The sequence below is a fragment of the Mustela lutreola genome, chromosome 12, assembly GCF_030435805.1.
Source record: "Mustela lutreola isolate mMusLut2 chromosome 12, mMusLut2.pri, whole genome shotgun sequence".
NCBI lineage: Eukaryota > Metazoa > Chordata > Mammalia > Carnivora > Mustelidae > Mustela > Mustela lutreola.
The window spans coordinates 314,429-328,961 of NC_081301.1; the positions used below are offsets into that span (position 1 = coordinate 314,429).

The following is a 14,533-nucleotide window of genomic DNA, read 5'->3' on the forward strand; positions in this document are numbered from 1 at the left end:
GTCTGGTCAGCAGCCCTGGGCGCTCACTCCCACCAGGAGGAAGAGACCTTCCCAGTGTCAGTGCCTCCCGTGCAGGAGGGTAGCACCCGGGGTGTGCCTAGGACGGAACAAGGTCAGTCACACCAAGACCAGTGACAAGTAGCTGCCGCAGGTGCACACTCAGCCCTCAGGGCGTTCCTGTGCGTCTTGAACCTGAACAAGCTCCAGATGTTCATTCCAAGAGCGCTGTACAGGAAGACGGACACTCCTCCGAAGAAAAGAAATCTAAAACTTCAAAAATCTAAAAATTTCAAAAACTGAAAATCTAAAAAAAAAAAGAATCTAAAACTTCCAACAGGATGCAAACACCCAAGTCCGAAGGTCACAGGGAAATGACTGGGGTCGAGAAGGGCCAGGCTGCCCCTCACAGGACCGAAGGCCCACCATCTGCAGCCCCTCCCCGAGAGGGTGAGCCAGGCCTACCTTCTGGGTGCGGTCAGTTTCCGATACGCTCCCCCCCTTAGAGGTCCTGCTGTCTTCCACGGGAAATGCGGCAGCCTGCTCGGCGCCCTGGTCCTCATCCTCGTCAAGCTCCTCCGACTCGTCCTCCTCTGAGTCCAGCTCCAGGCTTTCCCCATTCACATGAAGGGTGCTGGCTCCCGGGTCCTTGTCGCCCTGGAACACGGGCAGGAGCACAATGTCACCCAGAACCCCCCGTCAGGAGCAACCTGCCAGCTCCCACCAGGGCATGGCCTGCGAGGTACGATACAGCGACTCTGCTACTGGGGCAAGAGCCAGGAAGGAGTGAGGGATGAGGGGTCGGGGAGCACCAGGCAGGAGGCTGTGCCCCAGAACGAGGCGCCTCAGAGCCAGGGTTCCTTCCAAAGGGACCGAGGTCATCAAATTCTGACAACCTCACGTGGTGCTCTTGCGGTCAGAGAGGTCCTGACACAGACGCGGCTTCCCAAGCACACGAGCGGTCAGCGCAGGCGCACCTTACCTTGGAGCCCGCAGTGGAATGAGTTATACTCTTAAACATCTCAATCACCGTCCTCTGTTTTAATACTTTGGTCTTTTTCTTAGGAACCAGGCTATAGGTTCCCATTCTTCGTTTTTTCTTCCGAGACACTGCAGCTGCTAAAACAAAAGGCAAGCAAGCTAAAAAAAAAAAAGTCAAAAGGGGACAAGAAAGGAAAAGAAATACCATTCAAATGTTTTTTAAAGGTAGGTGATAATTCACAACATCTGATTATGAAACTCATCAGCCAGCCACAACAGTGACAGGCTTGTCTAATTGTCCTAAGTTGCACAGAGAAAGCGGATAATCGCTTTACTCACAATGAAAGCCCCAGCTGACGGGACGGCAGACAGGGCCACCCTGCTATAAGCAAAAGTGCAAGGAGGACCCACCGGCCATCGGAAGCAGGGCCCCAGAGCACCGCACACACCCAGACCCCTGCCTCAGGACAGCCCCGTCCCCAGGACCCATGTGGCTGCAAGGGCCAGGCCGAGGAGGAACAGTGGCCTCGCTGCCCGTCACTGGGGATGGGCCTCGTCTGTCTCCCTGACAGACCTCTCACCCACGGCGAGGAGCGAACCGCACAGTCTCTAGATGCATCCACCTTGAAAGGAAGTGTGGCCACACGACATCGGCCAGTCTGTCCTCTCCTGGACCCTTTCCCCAGCACCGTCCACCTCCCCCAACAGTCCACCAACTGAGGGAAAGAAGTCCTTGAAGCAAACCACGCAGCTGCGCGAGGCCAAGGAAGGCACAGGACAGGAAAGAGCGAACAGCTGGGGCTCCTGGGGACTCGGGGCTCTTGACCCTGTTCTAGATAAAGCAGCTCCAGGTTGACTGACTTCAGAGAAGGGGCTCTCTATAATACTTTCTTTTAAAAAAGTTCCAGGGTTTTGAAAAACCTGAAAACCACGTAACAGAAGCACTGGACTAAAGGGCTGGAGGACCTAGGCGCGGCTCCATTCCCACTCCACAAAGTGAAGAACAGAGCGCTACCGAGCTTGCGTGAGCGGGGACTCCACCACTGCGAGGGCCACACAGACAGCCCCAGAGCACGTGGCATCGAGGACACCAGGCGTGTCTCGGCCCCAGCCCCAGGGCCACAAAGGCCCTCCCAGGCAACCACCCACGCAGCCCTGCACTGTGTTCACTGGGGTGGGCACGCGGGACCCAGTTCTGTCCGTCTCATACTAGAGCGGGGCGAGTGGGGGACACACAGGGTGTGCGCAGGCTGCATGTACGCCCTGTACGGTCACAGGGAGGGGATCGAGGCGCGCTCTGCAGCCCCACAGTGAGTCTGTGTGGCCTTCCTACTTGTGTGGCGGCAGGACGGAGGCTCACAGAACCTCTGGGGCCATCAGCACAGTAATTTAGAATACCAGTCGAGATGACCTGAAATCGTACACGAGAACGAGCTGGCTCCAACACTGCCCCAGCCCCAGGGGAAGACAGCAGGGCAGGGCGGGGGAAGGAGGGAGGTCTGAAGAAAGCGGACGGCGGTGGTCTAAAAGCGGGACACAGTCACCGAGGGCCATGTCCACACAAGGCCTGCCCATCCCAAGAAACCTGACAGGCGGGAGGAGCGCCACCCCCCAGGCAGGCTTTCTGTATTCCCCACAATGCTGACAGGCGCATGAACGGTCCTGCCGTAAAGCAAGCCGGCTGTGATGACGCTTCCCTCTGTAGGAGACACCTGCAGGCATGGAAGTTGTGATTTTGGTACCCTTCCTGCGAGGGGACAACACCAGGAGGGCTGGACCTGGGTGAAGATGTCACAGAAAGGGCCTTTCTGCACTGGGAGGGTCATCTCGTCTCTGCAGGAACTGTGGGTGTCCCAGAGGCTCCAGAGGAAGGACCCTTGCTTGAGATACACCCACCCCAGCACCCTCCCTGTGGGACCACTCGAGCCCCACCTCCTGCAAAGGCCCCAACAAGACGCCAAGTGCTCACCCGTCCCCACAACTGACCCTGAACAGAAGCCAGCTCAGAAGAGCGAGAAGCACCCACGGGAAGCGGCTGGTAACAGAACCGAACCAGCCTTCTCCACGACCTTAACTCAAAGGCCTCCACGATACACTGTGTGCTTCCACAGCACTTATTTTATAAACTGTGGGAAGTTCTCAAATCTCGAGTTTTCTACCCAGTTAACAAGGGAATAAGACTTAATGAAAACAATATTCATTCTGAGTTTGACAACAAGCGTAGAAAGCAATGCGGGGCTTAGTCCCGTTTCTAGAACAGAGGTTGGGCGCGCTCGGCAGTCTCCGGGTGAGCACAGAGGGCCCATGACTCCGCCACCGCTCACCGACAGCCAACACACGGCCTGTCTCCCAAGGTGTAGGCCTGTAACGCGCCATCGGAGAGCCAAGACCGCAGCTGGGTCTCCTGTTACCTGTCTGTGACTTTGCGGTGGCCACGTAGCACTGGTTTTGAGGTAGTGACTGATGAAGGGGTGAGAAGGGGGGTAAAAGCTGCTGTCGTCCAAAATCAGAAAGAGTTTTGTTGGTCTCCTCTTTTGGCTCCTCATGGTCTCGAGCTTCTCGAACTTCTCTGGGATCCTTACTGGCTGCGTGCTTCAAAACAAAGACAATTAATAACTGTAATTACACACGAGCAGGTGGTCACGGAGACAACAGCCCCCGAAGGCAGCTCCTTTCCTCAAAACCTTGCCTTGCCCAAGAGAGGAGATTAGCAAGAGGAGACCGAGTAGAAAGCTTCCCGTCATCACGGGGCCACCCCCGGCCTTACACGCGTGCCCGGCCACGCCCCGGGTGACACAGGCACCACCTAGAAGCTAAATCCAGCGTTGACGACGCCAGGGACCGAATGCGGCAATGAACCTGAAACAGCACACGCCTGGCCCCTTACAGGAGAAACTTGTAAGTGCTGCCTTAAGTCAAAATATCAGCAACAAAGTGCTTCCATGGTCATTTCCACGGCTGCACGTGCAACACCTCCCCCACAACAGACTCCACTTTCAAGTTACCTCCTGCTCAGTTTCACCCCTCTCCTAGGTCTGTCTTCGGTCTCGGCCTTCTGAGACCCCAGCAGCCTGCAGTACGGCTGCTGACCCCCTCGTGCCCATTAGCAGCACCTTCACGCCCGACCAGCTAGACACAACTGACCATAACCCTCCGCCGGCATCTCTAAGATCACCTACATCCTCGTGAGAGCCGGACCTCATATCAAATTCCATGTTACCAAGTCTCATCACACACACAGCAGGCGCACTTAACAGCAAAGAACAGGCATCCTTCAGTCAGCGGCGCCGAACAAAGGGGGACTCCACGCATGGAAGATGCAGGGGACCCTCGCCTGACGCCGGGCACAAATACTGACTCAGAACGGATCAAAGATCCAGAACCACAGAACTCTTGGAGGCAGGAGGAATGCTTCGTGCCATTGAGTTGGGCAATGATTTCTAGACAGGACACAAGAACAACAAAAACTGACGAATTAGACTTTATCAAAACTGAAAACTTCTGTTCATCAAAGGACACAATCAAGAGAATGAAAAGGCAACCTATGGATTGGAAGAAAATATTTGCCAGTCATTTGCATATCTGATAAGGGATTAATATCCAGAATATATAAAGAACTTCCCCAATCAACAACAGAACAAGCAACCTGATTAAAAACTGGGAAAAGCCTCTGAACACACACTTCTCCGAAGAAGACATGGGCTGCGCACACGAAAAGACGCTCAGCATCACTGGTCGTCAGGAAAAGGCGCATCAAAACCGTAACGAGGCATCACCTCACACACCGGGAGGGCGACTCCGAAAACAACAGAAGACAAGCCCAGGGAACTGCCGGTTGCGCCTCAGTTCAAAACAACAAACGTTGGAAAGGGTGTGCAGAAGCCAGAACCACGGTGTGCTGCGGGGGGGACCGTGAAATGGTGCCGCCGCTATGGAAGACAGTTTGGTCGTTTCTCAAAAAGCTAAACACAAAACTCGTGGGATCCGGCAATCCCAGGTGCGGCATTTACCTCACGAACGGCGGCGGGTCTCCGAGAGCTGCGTGCCCGACGGCTCACAGCAGCGTCGCCAGCCGAGGGACCGGAGCGGCCCGAGCGGCTACCGACAGGCCCACGGGTGAGCAGGACGCGGCCCGGCCACACCTCGGACCGTGACTCCCCCTTAAAGAGGGGATCCCGGCCCCGCGGCCACGTGGGCGGAGCTGGAGGACGCGGTGCCGAGTGCGGTCAGCCCGGCGCGGACGGACCGGTTGTGTGTCGTGAGCGGAGACACCCAGGAGGCCGGAGGAGTCGGACACAGACGTGTGGCGGGGGCGCCGGGCGCAGGGTTTACAGAGACAGAGTCCAGCCCGGGAAGACGGACGAGCTCTGGGGACGGACAGGAGGACGGCTGCACAAAGGTGAACGCGTCTGACAGCCCTGCCCTTCAAAGTGAGCCTACCTAGGAGGGTGGCCTGGATGCCAGCTCTTGGGGCGAGAGCTCAGGGGACCTACCCACACTCGGCTCAGCAACCCTATCTGGTTGCTGAGCTGTCGCCTGGCAGGGAACGTGGCCCAGCCCCGGAGCGCCCTTCCTTCTTCCCCCAACCCCCCGTCCTCCCCACCACCTTTACAATGAACTGCCTGGGCACACGGGGCACAGTTCACGTGTAAGTTGTCAACTCTGCAAACGTCTTCAGTCTCTCTCAAACACATCAGGTGGTCCCTAAAGCAGTCACTGCTGGAACCCAGGAGAGAGCTAGAGCCCCTTTCCGTCTCTGTGAGCCACCCCACAGACTGTGGCCACAGAGACTCTTGGCGTCCGCAGCTCTTCTCATAAGCAAATGCAAAAGGTGATTTTACAGTAAACACAAATGAGAGGCAAAAATCAAACCTGAGGAGAAAACAGTATATGAGGCTAATTCTCACCTGGACACAAAATCTTTAAGGTATTATTCTGAAAATCTGAATAAAAAAAAAAAATCAAGAGCTGCTGAACGTGGGTGAAGATTCTAGACTCTGTCAGGGCTCTACTCTCTGATAATAGCAGAAAAGATGAAAGACACAGCTACTTGCCGCGGAGGCAGGACGTCAGCACCCAGCGTCATGGAGGGGCACCCACTGCTGTGATGGAGCCGTGAGCCCCCAGCCAACCCCAGCCCCCGACACAGATGGAGGACCTGTGGCCCAAGCCGCAGAGAGAGGGGGCCACACTGCTGCTCTGGCCAAGGTGCTGGAGGCCCAGGGGGTCTGGCCCTTGCTGGGCCTACCCACCCCCAGCGCTCCGTGCTCCCCACTCCAGCCAGGAGGCAGGCCCCGAGCCACCTCCCAGGCCCATGTGAGCTCTCTTAGCCCAGCCTACGTCCCCTACCAGGTACTTAATTCCAGTGGCAACGAACAAGGACTCACACAATTTCAAAACGACCTCTCTAAGCAGGCTGAGGGCTCCAAGAACAAGGCCACACCTTTTGTCCAGCACCTACAGAACACCAGCGGCAGCAATCACGTCTGGAAGCGGACAGGGAGGCCAGGGTCAGGGACACAAAGGGAAAAGGCTGGAGGGCCACCATGCCGAGGCCCCAAGAAGTCTGTGCAGTTCAACTAGGGTCGAACCAGGTAGAACTAGACAGTCTGCAGCACAGGACACAGTAACAAACATTTCAATGCAAGAGGAAAAGGTTCCCTTCCAGAAGCTTCCACTTTTTCTGCCCGTGAGCGAGCTGCACCCTGTGCTCGTGCTTTCTGACAGGACCAACACCAGGTGAGAGCAGGCGCCACACTGCGAGGGGACATCAGCCCTGCAGCAAGAACACACCTTCATTCTTAAACTCTTACAAACAAAATGGTTTTATTATCACAAGCCTGTAACACTCGTCACTGGAATGACTGATTTTAAAACACAACTTTCAGTAAAACAAGGTCTCCCAAGAAAACCAAACAAGATGGAACTGGGTCTGGGGCGCAGGAATTCCAAGGGCAGGAGAGGCCGGGTCTGGAGCCAGGGGGCTGCACATCAGAGGGGCCCTCAGGGACCCCACCGCCTTGATGTGTTGCTATGTCACTGTGCCCTTCGTCCTCCTGGGGGGCCCCAGGGGCAAATGAAGTGCCCAGGTGTGCAGTAGGCAGGGGTGGGCTTCAGGAAATCATTTCTGAAGTCTCAACACCCTCTTGTCCTCTGTCCCTACAGCGGACCCAAATGATACGTGTGTCGATCAACGGCACGTTGCTGCAACTCTAACAACTCGGTGCGGCACACAGTAACACCCAGAGACGCCTACCGGTCAGAGGAACTTCTTGAAGTTAAATTCCAAATTGCTTTGCTTTCCTTAGAGGATTACGACAGAGTGCCAATAAAAGATGCCCAAGAATAAGCGTGTATTAGAATAAAGTCCTGGAAACAAGAACAGAATAAAAGTATAATTTCAAAGAAATAGACGAACGATGTAAAGTTTCTGACTTGCATTTTAAAACTTGGTAATGGTGAGCCAAAACACGGCAGGCAAAAATAATGAATGTTACCCTAAACCTGCTATCTAATACAAAAACTAACTCAAAATAGACCATATATTTATAAAAATATAAACCTATACAAAAATAAAAAACTGCCTTAAAAATTACAGAAAAGTCTTGGGACCCAGGGCTAGGTGGAGAGTTTGTAGACATGATACCAAAAGCATGAGCCATGAAAGAAGAAACTCTGATGTGGGGTCAGGACGCGACGGCTGTCCTCCAGGAAAGACCCTACGGGGAGGGTGAGGACGAGCCACCGACAGAGAGAAGTCGGCCAGTGGGTCCATGGCGAAGGGCTCATACCCGGAACTCTGAAAGCTCACAAAGCAGCTGTGAAATGGGCAAGAGGTAAGAAAGACACTTCATGAAAAAGGACATACGATGGCAAGTAAGCACTGAAAAGATGTTCAGCATCACTGGCCATTAGGTGTGTTCAAATGAAAACCGCGCTGAGGCACCGCAGTTAAAATCAAAACGAGTGGATACCAGCAGCGGTGTGAGAAAGCCGACCGCTCAGACCTTGCCTCTGGGATCGTAAGATGCTGCAGCCTGTTGGGAATCCGGATTGGCAGTTACTTACAAAAGCTAAATACCCAATTAACACATGACCCTGCAATTATGTTCCTGGATATCTAACCCAGGGAAATGAAAATTTCTGCCTAAAGAAAAACCTGCAAGTAAATGTCCAGAGCAACTTTAATGTAACAGCCCCAGACTGGAAAAGCCCCGAGCACCCCTCAACCTGGGAGCAGTTCAGTTCTGGGACACAGACCCCCCAGGAAACCCCTCAGCAGGAAAAGGAAAGGACCCACTGACACAGTGTGGTCGGTCCCACGGGAACGGGGTCGCTCTCACAGGCCCCACCTTCCTACAGAACACGGGACAGGGCGCGGCTGTGGAGATGGGGAAACGGATGGCGGGCGCGGTGGGTGGGGACGAAGGCGGCCAGGGAGCTGTTCCCTGCTGCTGTTCGCAGAAATCTGCACAGGGCTCTCCCTATGCAAAATGCAGCCCGGGGGAGACCAGGTGAAGAGACCAGGCGAGGGCTACATGGGGTTGCTCTGTACTATCCTGCAGCTTCCTGTGAATTCCGCATTATTAAAAAGGTTTTCTAAAGCTGTGGAGCGTGCACAGGAGCACTGCAAAAGATGGAAACCACGGCAGGGCCAGACGGACTAAGAGGGACAAGGCCCACAGGGAGAGATGCGGGCGTCCAGGGCCGCTGCGGGCACCCAGCAGCAGGCGGGTCAGCAGCCACGGGGAGCGCAGCGGACGGACAGCCAGACGGTGAGCACCCCGGAGAGAAGCAGCGAGCGTCTTGCGCAGGGCAAGACGGGATGCTCTAGGAGAGAGATCGGGACCGAAACGCCGGAAGCGGAGTCTTCCACATACAGAACGACAACAAGGGCGTAAGTGCCGAAGAAGAAGCCCGAGCTGGAACACACAGCCCAGGTCCCCGTCAAGAGCGCCACAGAAAGGCCGCACGAAGCACTTCCCTCAAACCGAGGAACGACCCGCGTCTCAGACAGACGGGGCCCGTGGGCACAGGCCCGCTGGCGCAGCCCCACAAGGCTGCACGGACACCGCGCCGTGACCTCCTAACGCCGCACGGTGAGACGAGCTTTAGGACACGCACCAGCAGCGCAGGTACGAGCAATCCCCAGGGAACTCCTCTGAAGACCTAGAAGTCACCCCCGGCCAGACTGACAGAGAACTGGAAGGGCAAACGTGCCTGTGGACAGTGTGACCAAACGCGCCAGGCCCCGGGGCACAGAACACGCGCTGATGGCAGGAGCCGCCTCCCCCAGCAGGATACTGGCTTCTCAATACCCGTTCCCTCCGCCCATGGGCCTGGCATGAAACCAGAGGCTTGGGCGTGTTCTCAGTGTGTCCCTCGTCCCTTCCTTCCGTCACACCAAGAACCTAACCCATGTCGCGGCTACTTATTTCCTGAGAGTCCGAGCTCTTCTCCCCGAGCGGCAGAAAGCGCCCAGGCCCGAAGCAGGGGTGGAGAGGTGTCTGCGCACACGCCAGGCCCCCAGAAGCAGCGCGACGCCGGGAGGGTGGACCGCGTGTCGCTCGCGCCGCAACGGTCAGCAGCCTCTCCTCCTCGTCCCAGGCCCAAAGACAACCACCTGCTGGCAAGCACCGCCCTTCACGCGCGGAGTCCATCTGCGGTCGCCGCGATCAGAGAGCACGCGAGCACGGAAACGAGAGCAGCCCCGTCCCGGCAGGGGTCGCATTACCGGGCCCAGGACGGATTTCGGCATCGTCTTCCGCGCCCTGTGGACCTTGACGTCGGCCGCAGCGGCTGCGGGCTTCTTGTCCTCGGTCTCTTTACTTGCTTCTCCGAGCTTGGCCGGCGCTGTGGCTGGCGCCTGAGAAAAAGCACTGGGAGTCCTCCCTTTGCCAGAACCTCCGGGAAGGGTTTTCGCAGCATGGCCAGGAAGCGAGGAAGCCAAAGTGCTGGTAATCCGCACGGGCTGCTCCTGCAGGGGCGGCTTATTCAAGAAGTACCCATTGCTCCCGATGACAGAAGTCTGTGTGAAGTCGTCTGTGTTGATGTGGTTTTGCTTCCCGGCTTCACTGTCTCTTTCTGAAACCCCGTTTTCGGCTATTCGAGCTAGTTTGTTGGTACCTTCCTGGGGGCTGGCCACCGCGTTCTCCTGAGGGTGCTGCGCTGCGGTCACGTGACTGCCAGCCTCGCTCTTTCCACAGGACCCGTTGGCTTCGCTGTCCGCAGCCACAGGGGCCTCGCTTCCTTGTTTCTCTGCTGAGCCTCCATCGGCGGCCATCGAGAGCTCTGTGAACAGAGGAGACGGGGTCACCGCCCTGTCAGGACTCAGCCCACCCGACAGTTACCATTTCCTGGAGGGGTGTACGTGAAACCGTCCCAGGAAAAACCATCTTATTTCATGCACAAAGTAGACTTCAGTTCAAACAGATTAAATATAAAATGATGACTTAGGGGCATCTGGGTGGCTCGGTCGAAAAGCCGGCAACTCTTAATCTTAGGGTTGTGAGTTCAAGCCCCATGCTGGATGTAGAACTTACCTAAAAATAAACATTTAAAAAAAATAAATAATAATATTAAAATGATGTCTTAGACACTAATTTTGACAAGTAATTGGTTAACGTTTGGAGAAGGCCAAACCCTGAACAGGGGCATCGGCCCTCAGCTCAGACAGGCCAGCTACCTGTCTACCCCGTGTGCGAGGTGCAGCCAGGCCCTGTAGTCCTGCCTTGGGGGACACAGTCTAAAACCAGAAGCACAGGATAGACTCCCCATTTGTTGGGTAAATTCATTTTTTAAAAGACAGCAAGATCTCAAACCCATTACACAGATTTGCCTATCTACCGGGAACAAACACATGACTGTAAAATAAAACTGAGCATGATTTAGACAGAAAGCAAGGCCTCAGAAGCAGCTTCACAAGTAAAAACTTTTATGCTCCATAAAAGCTTGGTCTCCCAGGACAACTCAACAGACTTTGTCCAGGACCAGTGATAAGCAAGGGCATTTTGCGTCAGAAGATGGACGCATATATCCAACCTCACCGACAAAGGCAAAAGCAGAAAACTCATGATCACACACCCCTGGATGCAGAAAGCGCTTCAGGCGCCTTCAAGACTCCACGCTTCACTCTATGAAACCCACAGGAGACCCCACGTTATGGTATTAGCCGTCCGCTCCTCTGCCACAGAGTGTGAGGTCTGCAAGACTTTCGTCTGTCCGCTCTGCACCCCGAGACAGAAACAGGGCCTGGGACACAATATGAGTACAGCAGATACTTCCTAATACTTTCTAATGCAGCAGACACTTTCTAATACTTTCTAAATGAACACACAGTTATTAATTAAGGATTGTTTTTCTTTTAAAAGCCCTAAGCAAGACAGAATAGGCAGGACCTTACTTGGACAGAGTAAACAAAAGCCTTACACCAAGATCTGCAGAAAGCATATACTTAATTCAGAAATGAGTGAATTTCAGGGCACCTGGGTAGCTCAGTGGGTTAAGTGTCCAACTCTTGGTTTTGGCTCAGGTCAGGATGTCAGGGTCACGAGATCAGCCCAGAGTCTGGCTCTGTGCTCAGCACGGAGTCTGCTTAAGTTTTTCTCTCTCTCCTCAGCCCCTCCCCCTACTCACACGCACACGCACGCTAGCTCGCTCTCCCTCTCTCTCAAATAATCTACGAATAAAATCTTGAAAAGAAAGAAAGAAGTGAACTCCGTGTGAGACCAGGAACACCACAAGGATCTTACACAAAAACAGATGTACCGTCAGGCACAAGCGGGAACGCAGAAATGAGAAGCACTGGAGACAAAGGAAGAACTCCAGCCTCTGTACCCAACACCATTATGTACTTTAAAAATGCAGTCCATTAGCAATTAACACATAAGAGTGCAGTGAGACTGCTGACTTCAAACTCAAGCTACAAAACTCAAGGGCATCTTCCTGCACCGGTATTAACTAGAAAATAAGAGAAGAGAAAAACACTATTTGCAAAAGCAGGAAAAACTATAAAGAATACAAAATTTTAGACCAGACTACTCAAGGCCTCTGTGAAGAAAAAGATTTTAAATGAAAACATGGCCCTAAATGGGGTGACAAATCTGAAGCGTCAAACTGCCTCTCACTGGGTCTGCAAGTTCAGTGACGGCCGATCACAACTCCGTCGGTATATGACGAACTCCACCACTTTGTTCTAAAACATAAAGCGAAAAACAGATTTTCCCAAACGGCAAAGTGAATCATGGAAAAGAATAGTAAAGGCACAGGGAAACAGTCTCCCTGCATCAGAGGAGGATGCCACAGGCCTCTCCACAGCACCACCACAAGGCGGGCTGGGGTACCCACTGGGCACGGCAGGGTCTAGGACAGCAGCCCAAGGGGGCAGGGCACGGACTGCCGGCTAGAAGGCAGATTTCCGCAGCCGTGCCTGGTCCTGCTGGTTCTGAACCTCTGAAGCTGGGTTCCACACATCTGGGCCTCACCAAGACCCCTGGAGGCTCATCCACACATCTGGGCCGCTCCCGACTCGTGCCCTCTGTAATAGACCAGCGACAGCGCGTCTGTGGTTCCCTGAGTTCCATGAACTCAAGGAGGGGGCTGTGGGAACCTCCAGTTCACAGCCAGGCCCTCGTGTGCCCAGGGACTCTGACTTGGGACTGGGGCCTGGTGGGACCGAGCCCCTAGCCTGTGGGATCAAAGCGGAGCCAGCTTGCAGGCTGCCCAGCAGGTACCACGGAGAACGGGAGACCCACCCGGCCCGCGCAGGGTCAGCTTGCTGTGAGAGGCGGGCTAGAGAAGGGAACAGCACTCTTCATCTCAGAGGCCTCAACTGTGGCCATCGGCCATTGCTACTAATATCCATTCTTCTGAAGGCTCTGGCCAGAGCCATCAAACAAGCAAGAAAACGTGACAAAGGGCATTCAGGTCAGAAAGAAGCAGCAAAATTTACTTGTCACTGACGTGACCCACTGTAGAAAATCCAAAGTAATCTACAAACTGCAGGAACCAATGACTGAGTTTTGAAAGACTGATTATAGAAATGAATCCATAGGGAACCTGGGTGGCTCGATCGATTACGCGTCTGCTTTCAGGTCAGGTCAGGATCCCAGGGTCCTGGGATTAAGCCCCGCATAGGTCTCCCTGCTCAGCAGGGAGTCTCCTTCTCCCTCTGCCCCCCCCACTCTCTCTCTTTCTCTGTGTAAAATTAAAAAAATATATTTAATTAAAAAAAAGAAATGAATCTATAAAACTAACTCAAAATGGAGAGCAAAAGGTAAATGCAAAATGTAAAACTATGTAACTTGGAGAGGAAAAATAAAAGAAATGAAGAAATCTTTAGGATCTAGGGCTAGGCGAGGCACATGGTTCTTGACAGCAAAGCACAACCCCAAAAAGGAAAGTGACAAATCAGACTTCGTCAAGATTAAAAATTTCTCAAAAGTGAAACAGCAAATCTGGCCAGCACGGCGATGCCACCTGATGCCCGCCGAAGGGGGTGGTTAAACCCTCGGACGAGGACAGGAGGTCCGCCGTACACAGTTGCTGTGATGCCGAGTGGTGCAGGGGCTTCGCAGCACAGTTCAGCAGTTTAAGTCTAATCATACAGGGCGCCTGGGAGGGCCCAGTCCGCGAAGTGTCTGCTTTCAGCTCGGGTCATGATCTTGGGGTCCTAGGATCGAGCCCCACGTCAGGCTCCCTGCTCAGGGGGTGCCTGCTGCTCCTTCTGCCAGCTGCTCCCCCTGCCTGTGCTCACGTGTGCGCTCTCGCAGATAAATAAATCTTAAAAATATTTAGAAACTTCTGTGCTTCAAAGGACACTGTCAAACAACTGAAAAGCCAAGCCATGGACTGGGAGAAAACGCTTGCAAGTTACACATCTGATGAGGAACATGTGTCTGACGATTCAACAATAAAAATCAATAACCAATTTGAAAAGCAGGCAAAGGATCTAAACTACACATTTCCAAAAATACACAAAGGGCTAATAATAATAAGCACATGAAGAAATGCTCAACTAATCATGTGGAAAACGCACATCCGAACTACAACGGGACAGCACTTCGCACCCCCTGGCACAGCCACTGTGGAAGGGACAGGCATCACAAGTGCTGGCAGGCCGTGGAGGGCAGGACTCCCGCGCTGCCGGTGTGAGGATAAAAGGTGTGGTCCCAGGGTTCCTCAGAAGGCAGGGTCAAGGCCGTGGCTCGGGGCAGTGTGTCAGAGCGGAAAGTTGATTTATCCGCAGCTTCCATGAGAAAAGGTGCAGGGGCGGGGGGAGCTGGGGAGATGGGGAGGGAGAAAAGCAGGAGACTACAGATGTCCTTGGACGAGAACACCTCCAGCAGCGGGGGGTAGCACAGCACCAGGCAGAAACCCCGAGGCAGGTCCTCTCTCTCTTTTTAAAGATTTATTAATTCATTCATTTATTTATGTGGCAGAGAAAGACACAGCGAGAGACGGAACACAAGCAGGGGGAGTGGCAGAGGGAGAAGCAGGATGCCCACCGAGTAGGGAGCCCAATGCGGGACTCGATCCCAGGACCCAGGGATCATGA

At 54.1% G+C, this 14,533-nt stretch overlaps 1 protein-coding gene across 6 annotated transcripts in view; it reads right to left on the minus strand.

Annotated features, from left to right (window-relative positions):
- Positions 1 to 14,533, minus strand: part of EHMT1 (euchromatic histone lysine methyltransferase 1) — a 136,067-nt gene that overhangs the window by 54,046 nt on the left and 67,488 nt on the right. For 5 of the 6 annotated variants that reach the window (XM_059142025.1, XM_059142023.1, XM_059142024.1 and 2 more), the window contains 4 exons: positions 9,713 to 10,269; positions 3,390 to 3,570; positions 980 to 1,137; positions 463 to 654 (listed from right to left, as the gene is read on the minus strand). In XM_059142025.1, coding sequence (XP_058998008.1) covers positions 463 to 654; positions 980 to 1,137; positions 3,390 to 3,570; positions 9,713 to 10,269 — 1,088 coding nt within the window. The remainder of the gene's footprint in view (positions 1 to 462; positions 655 to 979; positions 1,138 to 3,389; positions 3,571 to 9,712; positions 10,270 to 14,533) is intronic. The other variant, XM_059142026.1, reaches the window with a different exon arrangement.